Source organism: Triticum urartu, chromosome 2A (assembly GCF_056163025.1).
Source record: "Triticum urartu cultivar PI428250 chromosome 2A, HENAU_Tu73, whole genome shotgun sequence".
Lineage (NCBI taxonomy): Eukaryota > Viridiplantae > Streptophyta > Magnoliopsida > Poales > Poaceae > Triticum > Triticum urartu.
Genome location: NC_141874.1, coordinates 19,653,956 through 19,674,750, shown reverse-complemented (window position 1 = coordinate 19,674,750; position 20,795 = coordinate 19,653,956). Strand labels below are relative to the sequence as shown.

The 20,795-nt window shown below is 46.4% G+C and overlaps 1 protein-coding gene across 1 annotated transcript; it reads left to right on the top strand.

Moving 5' to 3' along the window:
• The first annotated feature begins 16,224 nt into the window (after positions 1–16,224).
• Positions 16,225–20,544, top strand: LOC125535157 (uncharacterized). The gene is made up of 2 exons (XM_048698203.2): positions 16,225–17,005; positions 19,016–20,544. The coding sequence occupies exons 1-2, from the start codon at positions 16,479–16,481 to the stop codon at positions 20,067–20,069; spliced, it is 1,581 nt and encodes a 526-aa protein (XP_048554160.2). The 5' UTR covers positions 16,225–16,478; the 3' UTR covers positions 20,070–20,544.
• The last annotated feature ends 251 nt before the right edge of the window (positions 20,545–20,795 follow it).

Below are 20,795 nucleotides of genomic sequence, written 5' to 3'. Positions count from 1 at the left end.
GAGCATGAAGAAACTCCATACTGATGGACTTTTGGAACCACTTGATTATGAATCACTTGGTACTTGCGAACCGTGCCTCATGGGCAAGATGACTAAAACACCGTTCTCCGGTACTATGGAGAGAGCAACAGATTTGTTGGAAATCATACATACAGATGTATGTGGTCCGATGAATATTGAGGCTCGTGGCGGATATCGTTATTTTCTCACCTTCACAGATGATTTAAGCAGATATGGGTATATCTACTTAATGAAACATAAGTCTGAAACGTTTGAAAAGTTCAAAGAATTTCAGAGTGAAGTTGAAAATCATCGTAACAAGAAAATAAAGTTTCTACGATCTGATCGTGGAGGAGAATATTTGAGTTACGAGTTTGGGGTACATTTGAAAAATTGTGGAATAGTTTCGCAACTCACGCCACCCAGAACACCACAGTGTAATGGTGTGTCCGAACGTCGTAATCGTACTTTACTAGATATGGTGTGATCTATGATGTCTCTTACTGATTTACCGCTATCGTTTTGGGGATACGCTCTAGAGACGGCCGCATTCACATTAAATAGGGCACCATCAAAATCCGTTTAGACGACGCCTTATGAACTGTGGTTTGGCAAGAAACCAAAGTTGTCGTTTCTGAAAGTTTGGGGCTGCGATGCTTATGTGAAAAAGCTTCAACCTGATAAGCTCGAACCCAAATCGGAGAAATGTGTCTTCATAGGATATCCAAAGGAAACTATTGGATACACCTTCTATCACAGATCCGAAGGCAAGACTTTTGTTGCTAAATTCGGAAACTTTCTAGAGAAGGAGTTTCTCTCGAAAGAAGTGAGTGGGAGGAAAGTAGAACTTGATGAGGTAACTGTACCTGCTCCCTTACTGGAAAGTAGTACATCACAGAAAACTGTTTCAGTGACACCTACACCAGTTAGTGAGGAAGCTAATGATAATGATCATGAAATTTCAGATCAAGATACTACTGAACCTTGTAGATCAACCAGAGTGAGATCCGCACCAGAGTGGTACGGTAATCCTATTCTGGAAGTCATGCTACTAGATCATGATGAACCTACGAACTATGAAGAAGCGATGGTGAGCCCAGATTCCGCAAAATGGCTTGAAGCCATGAAATCTGAGATGGGATCCATGTATGAGAACAAAGTATGGACTTTGGTTGACTTGCCCGATGATCGGCAAGCAATTGAGAATAAATGGATCTTCAAGAAGAAGACTGACACTGACGGTAATATTACTGTCTACAAAGCTCGACTTGTCGCGAAAGGTTTTCGACAAGTTCAAGGGGTTGACTACGATGAGACCTTCTCACCCGTAGCGATGCTTAAGTCTGTCCAAATCATGTTAGCAATTGCCGCATTTTATGATTATGAAATTTGGCAAATGGATGTCAAAACTGTTTTCCTGAATGGATTTCTGGAAGAAGAGTTGTATATGATGCAACTGGAAGGTTTTGTTGATCCAAAGGGAGCTAACAAAGTGTGCAAGCTCCAGCGATCCATTTATGGACTGGTGCAAGCCTCTCGGAGTTGGAATAAACGCTTTGATAGTGTGATCAAAGCATTTGGTTTTATACAGACTTTCGGAGAAGCCTGTATTTACAAGAAAGTGAGTGGGAGCTCTATAGCATTTCTGATATTATATGTGGATGACATATTACTGATTGGAAATGACATAGAATTTCTGGATAGCATAAAGGGATACTTGAATAAGAGTTTTTCAATGAAAGACCTCGGTGAAGCTGCTTACATATTAGGCATAAAGATCTATAGAGATAGATCAAGACGCTTAATTGGACTTTCACAAAGCACATACCTTGACAAGATTTTGAAGAAGTTCAAAATGGATCAAGCAAAGAAAGGGTTCTTGCCTGTGTTACAAGGTGTGAAGTTGAGTTAGACTCAATGCCCGACCACTGCAGAAGATAGAGAGAAAATGAAAGATGTTCCCTAGGCTCTATCATGTATGCAATGCTGTGTACCAGACCTGATGTGTGCCTTGCTATAAGTTTAGCAGGGAGGTACCAAAGTAATCCAGGAGTGGATCACTGGACAGTGGTCAAGAACATCCTGAAATACCTGAAAAGGACTAAGGATATGTTTCTCGTATATGGAGGTGACAAAGAGCTCACCGTAAAAGGTTACGTTGATGCAAGCTTTGACACTGATCCGGACGATTCTAAATCGCAAACCGGATATGTGTTTATATTAAACGGTGGAGCTATCAGTTGGTGCAGTTCTAAACAAAGTGTCATAGCGGGATCTACATGTGAAGCGGAGTACATAGCTGCTTCGGAAGCAGCAAATGAAGGAGTCTGGATGAAGGAGTTCATATCCGATCTAGGTGTCATACCTAGTGCATCGGGTCCAATGAAAATCTTTTGTGACAATACTGGTGCAATTGCCTTGGCAAAGGAATCCAGATTTCACAAGAGAACCAAGCACATCAAGAGACGCTTCAATTCCATCCGGGATCTAGTCCAGGTGGGAGACATAGAGTTTTGCAAGATACATACGGATCTAAATGTTGCAGACCCGTTGACTAAGCCTCTTCCACGAGCAAAACATGATTAGAACCAAGACTCCATGGGTGTTAGAATCATTACTTTGTAATCTAGATTATTGACTCTAGTGCAAGTGGGAGACTGAAGGAAATATGCCCTAGAGGCAATAATAAAGTTATTATTTATTTCCTTATATCATGATAAATGTTTATTATTCATGCTAGAATTGTATTAACCAGAAACATAATACATGTGTGAATACATAGACAAACAGAGTGTCACTAGTATGCCTCTACTTGACTAGCTCGTTAATCAAAGATGGTTATGTTTCCTAACCATGAACAAAGAGTTGTTATTTGATTAACGAGGTCACATCATTAGTTGAATGATCTGATTGACATGACCCATTCCATTAGCTTAGCACCCGATCGTTTAGTATGTTGCTATTGCTTTCTTCATGACTTATACATGTTCCTATGACTATGAGATTATGCAACTCCCGTTTGCCGGGGGAACACTTTGGGTGCTACCAAACGTCACAACGTAACTGGGTGATTATAAAGGAGCATTACAGGTGTCACCAAAGGTAGATGTTGGGTTGGCGTATTTCGAATTTAGGATTTGTCACTCCGATTGTCGGAGAGGTATCTCAGGGCCCTCTCGGTAATGCACATCACATAAGCCTTGCAAGCATTACAACTAATATGTTAGTTGTGAGATGATGTATTACGGAACGAGTAAAGAGACTTGCCGGTAACAAGATTGAACTAGGTATTGGATACCGACGATCGAATCTCGGGCAAGTAACATACCGATAACAAAGGGAACAACGTATGTTGTTATGCGGTCTGACCGATAAAGATCTTCGTAGAATATGTAGGAGCCAATATGGGCATCCAGGTCCCGCTATTGGTTATTGATCGGAGACGTGTCTCAGTCATGTCTACATTGTTCTCGAACCGTAGGGTCCGCACGCTTAACATTACGATGACAGTTATTATGAGTTTATGCATTTTGATGTACCGAAGTTAGTTCGGAGTCCCGGATGTGATCACGGACATGACGAGGAGTATCGAAATGGTCGAGACATAAAGATTGATATATTGGAAGCCTATGTTTGGATATCGGAAGTGTTCCGGGTGAAATCGGGATTTTACCGGAGTACCGGGAGGTTACCGGAACCCCCCGGGAACTATATGGGCCTTAGTGGGCTTTAGTGGAAAGGAGAAAGGGGCAGCCCAAGGTGTCTGCGCGCCTCCACCCTCCCCTAGTCCTATTAGGACTAGGAGAGGTGGCCGGCCCCCCTCTCTCTCTTTCCCCCCTCAAGGAATCCTATTCCAACTAGGATTGGGGGGGGGGGGGGGATCCTACTCCCAGAGGGAGTAGGACTCCTCCTGGCGCGCCCCAAGGCTGGCCGCACCTCTCCCCCCTTGCTCCTTTATATACAGGGGCAGGGGGCACCTCTAGACACACAAGTTGATCCTTGAGATCGTTCCTTAGCCGTGTGCGGTGCCCCCTGCCACTATATTCCACCTCGATCATATTGTAGCGGTGCTTAGGCGAAGCCTTGCGACGGTAGAACATCAAGATCGTCACCACGCCGTCGTGCTGACGGAACTCTTCCCCGACGCTTTGCTGGATCGGAGCCTGGGGATCGTCATCGAGCTGTACGTGTGCTAAGAACTCGGAGGTGCCGGAGTAACGGTGCTTGGATCGGTCGGATCGGGAAGAAGACGTACGACTACTTCCTCTACGTTGTGTCAACGCTTCCGTTGCGATCTACAAGGGTACGTAGATCATACTCTCCCCTCTCGTTGCTATGCATCACCATGATCTTGCGTGTGCGTAGGAAAATTTTGAAATTACTACGTTCCCCAACACATGACACCATGATCTCCATCATCTTGATCTATATCAATGTGTTGTCATGTGGTCGTCTCGCCAACAATTGCTCTTGCAACTATTGCTATCGCATAGTGATAAAGTAAAGCAATTATTTGGCGCTTGCATCTTATGCAATAAAGAGATAACCATAAGGCTTCTGCCAGTTGCCGATAACTTCAACAAAACATGATCATCTTATACAACAACTTATATCTCATCACGTCTTGACCATATCACATCACAACATGCCCTGCAAAAACAAGTTAGACGTCCTCTACTTTGTTGTTGCAAGTTTTACGTGGCTGCTACGGGCTTAAGCAAGAACCAATCTTACCTACGCATCAAAAACCACAACGATAGTTTGTCAAGTTGGTGCTATTTTAACCTTCGCAAGGACCGAGCGTAGCCACACTCGGTTCAACTAAAGTTGGAGAAACTGACACCCGCCAGCCACCTGTGTGCAAAGCACGTCGGTAGAACCAGTCTCGCGTAAGCGTACGCGTAATGTTGGTCCGGGCTGCTTCATACAACAATACCGCCGAACCAAAGTATGACATGCTGGTAAGCAGTATGACTTATATCGCCCACAACTCACTTGTGTTCTACTCGTGCACAATATCAACACATAAAACCTAGGCTCGGATGCCACTGTTGGGGAACGTGGTAATTTCAAAAATTTCCTACGCACACGCAAGATCATGGTGATGCATAGCAACGAGAGGGGAGAGTGTGATCTACGTACCCTCGTAGACCGACAGCGGAAGCGTTATGACAACGCGGTTGATGTAGTCGTACGTCTTCACGGCCCTATCGATCAAGCACCGAAACTATGGCACCTCCGAGTTCTAGCACACGTTCAGCTCGATGACGATCCCCGAACTTCGATCCAACAAAGTGTCGGGGAAGAGTTTCGTCAGCACAACGGCGTGGTGACGATCTTGATGTTCAACTATCGCAGGGCTTCGCCTAAGCACCACTACAATATTATCGAGGAGTATGGTGGAAGGGGGCACCGCACACGGCTAAGAAAATGATCACGAGGATCAACTTGTGTGTCTAGAGGTGCCCCCCTGCCCCCGTATATAAAGGAGCAAGGGGGAGGAGGCCGGCCCTAGGAGGGGCGTGCCAGGGAGTAGGATTCCTACTCCTAGTTGGAGTAGGTTTCCTCCTTTCCTAGTCCAACTAGGAGAAGGGGGGAAAGGGGGGAAGAGTGGAAGGAAGGGAGAGAGGGACCGCGCCCCAAACCCCTTGTCCAATTCGGACTGGGCTTGGGAGGGGCACGCGCCACCTCCTGGTCCTTCCCACTAAGGCCCATTGCTTCTTCCTCGTATTCCCGTAACTCCCCGGTACCTCCGAAAATACCCGAATCACTCGGAACCTTTCCGATGTCCGAATATAGTCGTCCAATATATCGATCTTTACATCTCGACCATTTCGAGACTCCTCGTCATGTCCCCGATCTCATCCGGTACTCCGAACTCCTTCGGTACATCAAAACTCATAAACTCATAATATAACTGTCATCGAAACCTTAAGCGTGCGGACCCTACGGGTTCGAGAACAATGTAGACATGATCGAGACATGTCTCCGGTCAATAACCAATAGCGGAACCTGGATGCTCATATTGGCTCCCACATATTCTACGAAGATCTTTATCGGTCAGACCGCATAACAACATACGTTGTTCCCTTTGTCATCGGTATGTTACTTGCCCGAGATTCGATCGTCGGTATCTCAATACCTAGTTCAATCTCGTTACCGGCAAGTCTCTTTACTCATTTCGTAATACATCATCTCACAACTAACTCTTTAGTTGCAATGCTTGCAAGGCTTATGTGATGTGCATTACCGAGAGGGCCCAGAGATACCTCTCCGACAATCGGAGTGACAAATCCTAATCTCGAAATACACCAACCCAACATGTACCTTTGGAGACATCTGTAGAGCTCCTTTATAATCACCCAGTTACGTTGTGACGTTTGGTAGCACACAAAGTGTTCCTCCGGCAAACGGGAGTTGCATAATCTCATAGTCATAGGAACATGTATAAGTCATGAAGAAAGCAATAGCAACATACTAAACGATCGAGTGCTAAGCTAACGGAATGGGTCAAGTCAATCACATCATTCTTCTAATGATGTGACCCCGTTAATCAAATAACAACTCTTTTGTTCATGGTTAGGAAACATAACCATCTTCGATTAACGAGCTAGTCAAGTAGAGGCATACTAGTGACACTCTGTTTGTCTATGTACTCACACATGTATTATGTTTCCGGTTAATACAATTCTACCATGAATAATAAACATTTATCATGATATAAGGAAATAAATAATAACTTTATTATTGCCTCTAGGGCATATTTCCTTCATAACAGACCTAAATTAGGCCCAACACTCTCAAGGGACTTTAACGGGCCTATAGGCAGTTTGGGCTAGAATGTATCCACGAAGAGTACGGGCCGTTAAGAGGCCGAAAGTAACTATGAACCATAATTAGGCCGAGGTGCAACTCGGGCCTTTAAATGGCCGAAAGTGAAACCAGACCGAAAGAGGCTCATATATAGACAGGGCCGCTGACAGGCCGAAACTAGTATTGGGCCGAACTGTTAAACGGGTAATTAAGAGGACGAAGAGCAAATCAGGCCGCCAATGGGCCCAATGGCACAATAGCTGTTAAAAGGGTCATATCTGTTATGGGTCGTAATTTGGCCCAAGAAATAGAAGTCTGTTAACATGCCGAATCAGGGGTGGGCCGTAATTTGGCCCAAACTATTGCAGGCTGTTAACGGGCCGGATCTGACATGGGCCGTAAGCTGGTCCCAGAATATTGCAGTCATGTAACAGCCCGTATCTATTGTGGGCTATAATTTGGTCCAGAAAATGTTAGGCTGTTAACGGGCCGGCCCATTAGATCTGACGAAATCTTGTGAGCCTTTTCCTGGGCCGGCTTTTAGACCTATATGGGCCTCTATTGGGCCGTCCAACGTGTCAACGTTTCATTGGCGATTCTTGTCAAATGGACGGTTGACATCTGTCCCAACGCTCAGTCGACACGTGGTTCGTCGGCGAATGAGAATTTTACATGTGGAAAATCGCCATTGGTCGGGGCTGTTAACGGGTTATCGGATCCAAACCGGAACCCGATAGCTTAATGGCGACCCGTTACGGTGGATGCCACGTGTCGGTCATGTCACAACCCTAGAATTTGCTTGTAGCTAATTACCTGAGTGAGCATCATGCATCATGTCTAAATCTGAAAGTTGAATTGAGGTTGTTGAAACCCTCAGAAATCACTTCAGAAATAACCAACATTAAAATATTTTCAAAGAAGTCCAAGAAAATGTTCCTCTTAGTCTCTGAAAATATTGGCAAGAGGTAAAACTTAAAACAATATTTTTGGAATCTCAGAGATATTTATTTTGGGCCTTTGGATTAAATCAATAACTATTTGCATTAGATATATATTTGTTAATTAATTAATATATGTCCAACAATTCTGATCTTTCGTGAAGGGCTTTGGAATAATCCAACTAGTCCCTACAAGAATTATCAGAAGCAACAAAAATGATTTAGTGTCTAAAACTAAATCAAAACAAATTACACAAAATGCAAAACAAAAGAGAGAGAGAGAGAGGGAGAGAGAGAGAGAATTACCTGGCCTCACGTGTGAAGCCCACCAGAGCCCACCTGCGCGGCCCGCTACTGTACCGGCCCAGCCCACCTCCACCTCCCCTGTCGTCTTCCTCCCCAGGCCAGTAGGCAGGGCGTGTGGCCGCCGTGCACGCACACGCGCGCGCCACCTCCACCATGCTCGCATGCCCCCTCGTCGCCCTGGACGCCTCCCGCGATGCCATGCACTTCCCCTCGACCCCCTGCATCTCTCCCCTCTCTCCCAGGACCCCTTTCCCCTCCTCTGCTCTCTTCCCGATGGAGCTCGTCGACACCGCTCGCCGTTGCCGTGGCCACCGAGCCCCCCTCGCCTAGCTAGTATGCCCAGAAGCTCCTCCACTTCGCGCTACGCCTCTCCATAGAAGGAAGCCAGCCAGAGCGCCCCGTAACGCCGCCATCACCGTCATCCCCTTCTTCGGCCGCCGAAGATCTGCCTCGCCGTTCCGGCGTCGTCCGGCCTCCTACGACCCCTCTGAGATGCGGCTGCAACCTCTGTGAGCTCCGCTGTCGTTTGCCCCTCCTCCCCATGCCTCTCGATCACCGTAGCCGCCGTTTCGACTGAAGCCGAAGCTCACCGCCGCCCAGCCATGTTGCCGCCGTGGCCACCGTCACCTAGAGCCGCAACCGAGCGCGCCACCGTGCTCAGCACGTTCCCAGGAGTCGACCGCGACCGCTCGCGGCTCCTGTCGTTCCCTGCAACGTCGATTCGCTCGACTCCCGAACACCGGCCGCCGCGCTTGTCGCCGCTGCCATCGCTTTGCTCCACCTCCAGCCGCCTTGATGCCACCACCCGACGCCCCTCGTCGCGCTGCACCCGTAGAGCCCAGCCGCGCACGCTCTCGTCGCCGGAATCGCCCGAACAAGGAGCGCCGCCGCGTCCTGCTTAGCGCCGGTGACTAATCGCCGGTTAGGTGATGTGGCAGGCTCATTAGCACTAATCCCCGCCAGCTGGACCAGCCCTAGACACTGACAACGGGCCCCAAAGGGGGTCAAACTGCAAATCAACGCGGGATTAACCCTAGTCTCACTGACTGGTGGGTCCCGCTGGTCAGTTTTGACCCTGGCTGGCCCGTTGACTCGTTGACGCAGTGCTGCCGTCATGCTGACGCAATTAATCTTTTCCTAGGTTTAAATAATTCAGGAAATAGCAAAACTTCTAAAAATCATAGGATTTAAACCGTAACTCCAAATGAAATAATTTATATATGAAAAGTTATTAGAAAAATCCAAAGAATCTGAATATGGTATTTTCATGCATGTTTGAACAAGTTAACCTCACTGAATAGGGCAATTCATGATTATGGAATAAATGGTAATTGGTTTTGGCGTTGGAATTTGCTATAGGTTTGAATTCCACTTCAATGAATATGACTAACTGTTGCACTAGGTCAATTCAGTACCTTAATATGACATATCATTCATATGTATGTGCATTGCATTGATTGCGGTTCCTTTTGTGTTTGCCGGCGGTTGTTCCCCCTGAGTAGACGTGGTTCCGATGATGAGATCGATGACACCGATGAAGAGCTATATTATCTTCAGAAGTGCCAGGCAAGCAAAACCCCCTTGTTCATTCCGATACAATCCCACTCTCTCGCTCCTGCTCTCTTTTACTGCATTAGGACAACAGCGATTCAACTGTTACATGCTGCGGTAGTTGACCCCTTTCCTCTGCATGACCTGTCATTGCCACAGTAAATAGATGAAACCCACTAGCATGAGTAGGAGTTGTTTGAGCCCTGATGTGCCTACTCATTCATGCTTGTTTGTCATGCCTGCTACTGCTTAGAGTTGAGTCAGGTCCGATTCATCCGGGATGAATTGGAATGTGGTGAACATGTCCTACTGTGTGTGAGCTAAGTGTGTGAACACGATTTGGTAAAGGTAGCGGTGAGAGGCCATGTAGGAGTACATGGTGGGTTGTCTCATTGCAGCCGTCCTCAGGAACTAAGTTCTGTGTTTGTGATCCATGAACAGTTACTGCCACACATTGGGCTTCGGGCGCTCCAAGCTCTCTTGACTTATTAATCAACTCGATCTCTGTCCAGGAGTTGCAACTAGTTTCTGGTGTTTGTAGGTAGTGTTAGTAGTCTACCAAGTGTCACCCGGTACAGGTGGGCTTGGGACAGACTAGGCACAGTGGCCCGGTGTACCAAGTGGCACCCGGATGGTGGGCTTGGGAGCCCTGTACACATCGTTTGGGGCCATGAGCGACACCCCGACCGGATCTCCTTGCGAATGGAACCCGAATAGGTGATAAACCTGGACGAGAGACTTGTGTGATTAGTCAGGTCGTGGCCGACTCCCTCACCAGGCTTCCGCTTGAAGGTTGCCGAGATACACGACGTGTACATGGTGGTAAGTGGCGAGAGCATGTGTGAAGAAGTACACCCCTGCAGGGTTATCATTATCTATTCGAATAGCCGGATTCCTCGGATATGGAAACTTGGACCCCTTGTACAATTCATAGACAAGTGAAAGTGGATACTCTAAAATGCGCCAGATAAGCGTGAGTGCTATGGATGGCCTTCTCGTAGGGAGATGGGAGCGGATCCATAGTGGTGTATTGATATGGTGAATATGTGGACTCGTGTGCGCCACCCCAAAAGAGTTACTCGCAGTCGTGGTATAGGATAGCCACTGAGTCAAAGCTGGCTTGCTGCAGTCAAACTCCACCACCCCTTTATTGATACCGATGCATATGTAGCTAGTTCTGATGTAAGTCTTGCTGGGTACATTTGTACTCACGTTTGCTTATTTTATGTTTTTGCAGAGAGACTTCAGTCTTGCTAGTAGTTCCGCGTGGACTTCGATGTTTAGCTTGTTACCTCAGCTACGATCTTGTACCCTTGGGAGGGTCTTGTAGATAGTCAGGCTCCTCAACCTTCTTCATTTTTAGTTGTCTGTACTCAGACAAGTTAAGCTTCCGTATGTGCTTTGACTTGTATGCTCTGCATGTTGGGTCATGAGACTCATTTTTGTAATATCTCGCTCCTCGGAGCCTAATGAATAAATACTTGAGTCGTAGAGTTATGTTGTGATGCCATGTTGTATTTACACATATCGAGCATATTGTGTGTATGATTGAAATGCTTGGTATGTGTGGGATCCGACAACCTAGTTGTTTATCCTTGGTAGTCTCTCTTATGGGAAAATGTAGTCTTGTGCTTCCATGAGCCATAGTAGTCCGCTACAGCCCGGTTCATCGGAGTCCTGCTAACCCAGCACTACTGCTCTGGAGCACTTGACTGGCCAGCATGTGATTTACTTCGTTCATGTGTCTGTCCCTTCGGGGAAATGTCACGCGGTGACATCCGGAGTCCTGCCTAGCCTGCTACAGCCCGGGTTCCCGGAGTCCTGTTAGCCCAGTGCTACAGCCCGGACTCACACGCTGCTGACCGACATGCTCGATGTTGATTCATGTATGCCTGTCCCCGTAAGTTAGTGCCACTTTGGGTTCACGACTAGTCATGTCGGCCTGGGTTCTCTGTCATATGGATTGCTAGTGACACTATCATATATGTGAGCCAAAAGGCGTAAACGGTCCCGTGCCATGGTAAGGCGACACCCGTGGGAATACCGTGCGTGAGGCCGCAAAGTGATATGAGGTGTTACAGGCTAGATCGGTGTGACTTAGAATCGGGGTCCTGACAGGTCACCCTTGACGAAAGCACTTCTATGACGTGCGATTTATCGTCATGAAAGTGGACACTTCCGTGATGATAATTTTGGTAATGTCATGGAACACTTCTACAACAGCACAAGTATGACTCTCTTGATTCTGTCATTAAATCGTCATGGATGTACATGCATGACAGAAAACGTGACCTACTGTGACAAACACATATCATCACGAAAGTGTATTTTTTTGAGCAACCTCTTCGGGAGGTATTGCAGCTTGGAGAATGAACAAGGCGGAATGATTGAATTGATTGTCCACTTCTTCTCTTGGACTGAAGTTGTTGGGAGCATGCGGGTAGAAGCCTTGCTCAATGGTTCTCCAAAGATGTGTTGAGTTGTGATTCAAATGAGACTTGATACGAAAAAACCAATTAGAAAATGAATAAACACAAGCTTAGAAGAAGGACCAAAGTGGTTGGTATGAGTTGAGGGGACCGGTCCTCCATAGACCCGAGGAGGGGCAACCGCGGCATGGGTGCCCGATCCGTTATTTCCTTGAAGCGTAGTAGGCTTATCACTATTAGCCGCCTCCTTGCCGGAGTTGGCATCCGACTCCGAGGTAGTGGGTTTAACCATTTGCATTGGATCGGTAGAGAGTTTGAGGCCCTCAAGAAATTCTTTAAACAAGGACTTGACCTCAGTCATCATGGATGATTTAAGTGAAATCACATTATCTAATGTGAAAATTTCTTACGATAAAAGAATAAGGCGAACGGACTAAATGAGAGGCGTTGGTGGCAGCACCAGAGCAAAAGACGACCAACCATATGAGTACGAGCGATTGTATGAGGTGTTAGGAGGACCGCCTCGTCGACTATTTCCACCCCGTGGAATCGGATCGTGGATCAGACGCACACAGACACCAGAAACTCACCCCGAAGGAGGAACCCTAACCTCCGGAGAGAGCCGGAGGTGGAACTTGGCAAGGAGGAGATCATCGTCTTCACCACCATTCACAAGGAGGGCTTCAACATCATCACCACTGTCATCAGCATCATCCGCATCCTTCTTATTGTAACGCATCAAGAACTCTAGTGGATCAACTTGAGTGTCACATGTGTAATCCATTCATGTTCACCATTAGCACTTGTATGATGCTTGTTGCCTTCATGTGTGAGTAGTTCTCCTAGTCGAACCATAGTGTCTAATAGATCGTTTGATAATAGGACTTAATATTCTCTTTGCATGTTTATTTTAATGGTCTTCTTAATGTTAAGTGAAATTGTCCATCCAATGTATGCCAATTTTGGATGGAAGATTATTACTACTGGCGGACCGGCTAGTTGTGGAAGGAGGTGCGTGATAGGCCCTATCTCCCTTCGTCCTGGACCATTACAACAGGGGGTAAAACCGAGACCACTTTAGGCTGCATTCACAGAACCTTTTTCCTCTTAATCACCGTTTGGTAACCGGAGTGGGGAAGAATGATGATGTATGTGATATGGGGCTGCTGCGTGTATGCACATATCTGTATCGGCTCTGTCCATAAATAGAAATATGTAAAGTGGCTTAGGAATCCGATGTAGCATTGTGCTTAGGCACCGCTATAGATGCACACTAGTGAGGAATCCGGACTCCCTTGGAACGCCTTAATCTTATTGGTTTCAACTCTCTTTTGTGCAACCTTTATTATTTACTTTTTCTTGCAATATTTACTTTTACGCTTGCTACACCATTACCTTTATATCACCATCTCTTTGGATAACTCACAACTTACATGCATATTCTTTAAACTTTTAAAGAGACAAAAGATTTATTCATGTGCTTCTTGTGGGATCAATACTCTTACTTTGAAAAGGCTACAACTAAACTGTGTGCACTTTCAGGACATCACCGACCGCTCCACCCGCGACTGCTGGCGGTACCGCCCCATCAGGCGGAATTGGTGGACGTCTACAGGGAGTTCGACGAGGCGGCGGATGAGGTGTGGGGCAAGAGCGACGAGGAGGAGGACATCGCCAGCTCCGCCTCGGTCGCGGCCCGCCGCCACGACCACGAAGTCGGCATGTCCGCAGGCGCCGCCGACAGCGAGGAAGAGTAATGCATGGTAGGTCGCAGTCGCTCAGGTCCCAGGAAGGCCATCGCTCCCCTCTTGTTGAAGCCAAGCTTGGTGGGCTGACCATGGTCGCCCATTAGCTGCTTGGAGTCGATGTGGAGGCGAACAACTTCACTTCCTGAGGCTTCAGAGGCGGAGCAGGAGAGCGCCGAGGCGGAACTGGAGAATTGGAAGGCAAGAGCCGAAGCTTTAGTTCTCGAGGCTTATGGATGGACATGGGAACGTCCGTCGTTGATAATTTAGATTAGGTTTAGAGTAGGGTTTAGTTAATTTTTTTTCTAAAATGTAATGAATTTTGTCCGGTTTATATGAAATCCTCCGTGTTTGCATGAATTTCCTTAGTAGTTCGAACAATGCTTGAAATTTATGCAGACAACGTTGGATGGCCGGCTCCCGCATCCGTGTCCGCGGACGGATGCCGGATCAAATTTGTGGGACAACGTTAGAGACGCCCTTACGTACTAGTTGTATATGCATTGTTAATAGATGTTTTGGTTCTATGTATAGTACGTGTTCACATGTTTAAGTTATGGTATAAATTGTGTAATGTGAATGCCGTGTTTACTGTTTACTCATGGATTAGATTAATATGCTAATATATCAACACAAACATGACCGAGAAGTCTAGAACAAATCTTGAAAATTGTGAACACAGGTTTCTAAGGCTACGACTCGGTTTATTAAGTCTGCTTTTGAAACGGCCGTGTTGAGGTTGGTACGGAAAACATCCGTCTCCGTCAACCTTCCTGCATTCCATTCCTAGCTTCAAACGAATCGAATGCACGTACTCTACGCAACAGCTACAGCGGCGGCACCGAAACAAAATGTGGTTAGATGGTTAGAGAAACAGTAATGCTTGTATTTATTTTTGGATTTATTTTAGGATTTTCCGGCGATGCGTATTCAGTGTCTACGATGAGGCGTCTATGATGACTTTGTAAATTTTAAGATGATATGTCGGTTCAGTCTTTCAGACGTGCTCATAGGGATAGAGTGTGCTTGTGTGCGTTGATGAGATGAGTGTATGCGCGTGTATATGAGCGCTCATACGAATATGGTGTGTTTGTATGTGTTTATAGAGGTGAGTGTATGCGCATGTATATAAGCGCCTCATACAAATATGATATGCTGGCGTGCGTTTATAAAGATGAGTGTATGCACGTGTATATAAATGCTTATGTATGTACGGTTTTACTCCTGCGCGACCGACCGCTACAGCGCTCAATCCTAATCTTTTCTCCGCCTGATTCCAACGGTGGGGGCCCGGGCGCGTGGCACTTTCCCCCCTTCATTAGATTTGCGCATGACGAAAACCCATGGTTCCAGCGCGCGCGCGGGGAATAGCATCGCCCACGTATGTAATATTTAAAAGAGAAATGCAGCGGCGGCAGTGTCAGAGTCGGCACAGATTTGTCGGAGAATAATTCGGAGCGCCGTGCTCGGCTTCCCCTCCGATAGATTTGGCGGAACCGGCTCTGGCAGATCGTGGCGTTCAGGACTCAGGAGGCGGCCAGCAAGCCAGAAGGCTTTGATGTTTTTGGTCATACTAGCATGAGATGGTCTGATGAGATAAAGTTTGTCGATTCATCAATCAAAAATAAATAAAAACGAGATGCCTTTTTTGGGGGGGAAGAATCTGTCTGTGACAGCAGGAAAAGGACGAGATGTTCGTACGGCCCTTTTCAGGGGCTACTACGTGCGCGGCGTTGGTAGGCGGTCGAGTAAACTATAAACTGCTGGTCCATGTGCAAAAAAAGAAAAAGGAAATTAAACCGGTGGACCAACGCCTCGCCGTGGAAAGCGGCCTGGCTGGGCTTGGAATGTGCTCCTTGGAAAGTCCGCGCCTGCGTCTCTGCCGTGTCGGCGCACCATCCTTGGCGCACACTGACGCGACCGGTGCCATATCCGTCGCAGAAATATAATTTCTTTCAACGGTACCCCTCGCAGAAAGATAGTAGTACTAGTACTCCATTTAACAACAGTGGATTTTTCTAGTGTCGTGGAAAATAACAATGGATCCAGTATTCTTTGATAAGCGGCACGTCCAAGCGGAGCTGAGCTTCTAGATCCTGGTGATAAGCGTATTATTTGATTTTTGATTTTCTTTGTCTTTTTGGAGAATTTTTTATATTTGACCCTTTTTTTTGCCATGTGGAAAAGATTCAGCTGTATGGTGCCAAGATCTAGCCATTGTCTTAGCTAAAAATTGAGTTTTTTTTTAATTTGGTGCACAATATCTGATTGAAACTGAACTGGGAACCAATCGACTATCAAATAGTACTGGAATCAAATTACTGGCATAGAATTTGAATCCTTCGTAAATGAAAACGGCCGGGACAACGCCGAACCAAGACAATGGTGGAAAGTTCGGAGCAAATTACTCCCTCCGTTCCGAATTACTTGTTTCGGATATGGATATATATAAAACTAAAATACGTCTAGATACATTCATTTCTGTGACAAGTAATTCCGAACGGCACCACCCGCTGTTGACAATTTGACCCGCGACGCAACCTGGCGCCGAGCGGGAGAAACAAAAGCAGGGGCAGGCAGGCAGAGCGGCGTCTCCCTCCACAGACCACAGCTCCAGTCCAAGCCGCGCAGCGCACCACCGTCTTTTCCCCCCAACCCCAATCCCCTCCGCCGCCGCCGCCTCCTCCCTCGTCGGCATGGCGGATTACGCCCCTCCCCCGGAGGACCAGGCGCTGGAGCTGGGCCAGAGGGAGCCCTTCCACGCCGCGCTCTACCTCGCGCTCGCTCTGCCCGGAGGCCTCGTCGCCTGGGTTCCCGCCAAGGCGCGCGCCGTCGCCAGGTGGCTATCCGGGGGCCGGCGCGCTGCTCCGGTGGCGGACGGAGCCGATCCGATCCGGGGGAACCCTCCCCGCCGCACCGCGAGCCTCCTCGACCTCGACCTCGCCGAGGTGGCCGCGGTGAGCGCCGCACTCTGCGTCGCCGTCGTCGCCGGGATCCACGCGATCCCCTCTCTCGTGCAGCGCCGAGCGGACTCGTCGGACTCCGACTCGAGCGGCGGCGACGACGACGAGGACGTGCAGAGCGGACACCCCAGCGATCGGCACGCCTGGTACCCACCCATACAGTCGTTGGAAGCAGGGGATCGCCGTCTCTTCGTCTCCGGCTTGACTGCCTCGGCCCGACAGCTTCCCGACGCTCGACAAGGAAACGACCCGCTGCACAGGTATATATATCCTTCCTTTGATTTGATTCCGCACGCACTCATCAGTCAATAGGGCGACCTAGTCCAGTCATTATTCCTGTCGGTGTGTTTGATCCGTTTCCATACGCGCACTCATCAGTCAATCAAGAGTTCAATTCGCGATCAAGTCCGTTGTTGTAGGATTGCAGTGCTCAATTCGAACAGCACCGCTTTTGGCCTTTTGGGTGGTGCCGCAGATGACTTCTTTTCACTGCCTTTTCCCCTTTTCCCACGAAACAGGGGTCCTTTCTCTTTCTGAATGTGCCTTTCTATTTGCGATTTCGCGCTTGTGCATGCTTTTTCTTTGTGCAGGGAACTAGCTAGATGTTCTTATATAAGCCGATTAAAGTCAACTGATTGCAATTCTAGTTGAAGAGATTGCAATTCTATGGTTAACATCATACTTCCTGAACCATAAATCGAGTATGCAATTCTATGGTTCAGGAAGTATGATGTACACACACGAATTGCAATCTCTTCAACTACTGAAATGCTTATTTCCTAATGTTGGAACGGTTTCACTTGCCCAACTGCACTTACATATCTGTCTTCCAACTGTGGATATTCAAACCAGGGTAAACTGCCATCCCAGCTTGCGCATGCTTAGGGGACACCGCAGGATGTGCATCCGTGGACCATGGGCTTATTTCAGTTTAACCCCCACTCTAACCATCCTGCTTTGTGCTCTCAAAACTATTCAAAGTGAACAAATGTTTGAATGCCTTCATTTCCTGTCAATGTTTGGCTGTGCGACCATGCCATTCCTGGTTGCCTAATGTATCTTCTCTTATATGGTGATTGTCTACCGCTCCTCTTAAGCGTATAGTTCTAGCTGTTGTGCTGAATCTTTGTCTTCTTGCTTAATGCAAATATGGGCAGCCCTCCTTCGTGTTCTCTACAAACAAAAAATTCTTGCTCGATACTGAGACTGGAAATATGACCTCCTCACTCTCATCACAGTTCACAGGTTACCCTTGTACATAACACAGTCAGAGCTTTTGCTTGTTATTCCCTACACAAAGTTCGCAGGTTACCAGTGTACCTACGCCGAGTCTAGCTTGTTATTCCATACACGAAGTTCACTTCGTATAGTAACATGCATTTCTGAAAGGTAAACTGCGTAGCAAGTCTTTCCTAAAACCAAGTTTTTTTGCTGACACCCTTATCTTGCGTACACCAGCTATTTTTGTTTCAACTGGGTCGGAGGTTTTGACTCGCTGCTATTATGGCACACACATAATATCACTTGGAAGATCTGTACAAGACGTATTTGAGGAAAAAAAATTGGCTTATTGTGCCCCGTTCTGACATTCTCCTGCCATACCGAGTTTCTAGCTAGCCCACTATCGATTTCTACTTCCATAGGGCAATGCCATTTTTTTGCACAATTTTTAGTTCACAGTGAATAGTACTGTAGGTTGTTTAAATTAGTGCATGTGCTCCATAATCTTTACATTGGTTTCGTAGGAAGTCAAAGTTAGTAGGTACGCAAAGAAGATAAGAACCATTGTTAGTTCAAGCCTTTCAGTAGGCGATAATACTTTCATTCTCAACACCAGTCATACTAAATAAAGAAAAAGGAAAGGATACATATAATCACACTGATGCATTGCAAACAAGACAACCACGAGTTATCAGTGTCAGGTTATCCAAGCCACATGTCACTAAAAAGCGTAGCAGTTGTCCAAATTGAGCCATTTCAAACCAAAAGGCAGAGTTTTAATTATTTACGCAAGTTCCTGCTTTAAGCCAGGAACATTATGGAAACATATGTATTTCATATCCAGAGTACCTGAAGCTAATCAATCCTGTTAAGTTTTTCTTTACATTATGAGGTTTCTTCTTGGGATATATCATGTAATGTGTGGTTGAGTTGATGTTCTTGGTGAGGACAATAGTGTTCCCGATGCTTTATGATTTGTAGAAACTTCCAGAAACCTCGTATGTATGCATTTTGTAGTACGTACATTCTGAATCTTTTCCATATTGCAGACTGTCAGATGTAGAGAACCCGTTGATCCTCACGCCAAGCACAGAACGGTTTTCAGGTCCTTGTGAGTTGACCAATGAAACAACAAGGACTTGGGTCTTGAGGCTCAAAATTACTACCAAACTTGTTTGTTTAAGTAAGCAGCAATTACATGAGCAGAATCAGGAATTGGCTGAAGAATGCTTTGCAGTGGTAGCCAAGCAATCTGTAGAGCAGATCCTTGAGGTTTCATGTTCATTCACCGATGCAACTTGGTCTGATGCCCACATGTCGCAACAACTGACTGTTTTTGACACACTTGTTGATGTCCTATTCAATGTACGAGGCCTGCGTTTCAGCGGATCTGGTGAGGTTGCTGGTATTATCAATAAGATGGTGAATGCTTTCAAAGGAGTAATTCAGAGGACTTCAAATGATATTCGTAGCAACAAGGAATCTATTATTCATCCTGCAACTTTTATTCTCATACAAGTCCTGGAATTTTTCCACCGTAACAGAGATATGATTCAGTCAATACTTGAAACCGGAGGTTACAACACTGGCCCATGCTCTGACATGTTAGATTGTTTGGTATCTAAGCTCAAGTGCGCAGAAAAAAGTTTCCAAAAAAAGGGGCAAAGGTGCATGTTCTTCTTGAATAACATAAATTATGTTTTGCAAAAGAATTGCCATTCAGGATTACTCCCTCCCAATGTAGAGAGTAATTTAGTTTCACTGATTGACCAGTACATCGTGAGCTACCTTGAGAAATACTGGGTTCCACTCCTGAGATATTTGGATGGGGATTCTCTGAGGAAGCCACGCCGTTTGTCCTTGGATAAATTTACTGGAGAGTTCTTTACTATCTGTTATAGCCAGATGACTTGGAAGGTTCAGACTGTGCTCAAGGGGAGACTGCGTCAAGAGATAGTGGATTTGATTGTTCCAAAATATGTGAACTTCTTGAGAGCACTAGAGGAAAATCCAAGATCTTGGTTCGACAGGATCAGCCGAGAGAAACCAATGTGTACTGCGGCGGAACTGGAACAGGTGATCAGAGGATTATTTGAAAGATAGCAGGAAGCTAGCAGGGATGGTAGGGCTCCAAATCTATACATGGTCGGTGCAGTTATCGTGTACTCCCTCCGTTCGGAATTACTTGTCTTGATAATGGATGTATCTAGAAATAAAATGCGTCTAGATACATCCATTTCTGCGGCAAGTAATTCCGAACGGAGGGAGTACATAGGAGAGCATTTTTATTTGTTGATCCGGCCGTGATGCCAAAGGGGTCCATGTATGTAGTAGTATTAGTAAGATTCAGACTACGACGGTTGGTGTGGCGTATAGTTTCTTTTTGTTACGTGTATGTAGTGCTATAGAGAAGCCTAGAGTTTTGTTTGTTCCATGTATAGTTGTAATTAGAAATATATGCGCGGTTTGGTGTGCCTGTGCCATCGGGGGATATATGGTTCAGTCTTTGTCCTCATTCTACCTTGTCTTCCATGTATAGTTGTAACTAGAGAAATATATTATGCGCTTTGCTGCGCCATCGGAGGTATTTAATTCCCGTCATTGTTTCTCTTGCTACCTTGTGTTCCATTCTGTTTTAGTATTGGCAAAACTGTGGATGGTGTTGGCCTGAAGCTCACTCTCAATTGCCGTCTATAGACTCTCGCACCACCATGAACATAGTACATCTGCCTGAGATTGTCAAGAGTATCGCCTTGCCGACGACCTGACCTGATATGCCCTGTTTCACTCAGGAATAAGGATGGCAATGGATAGGGTATGGGCAGGATA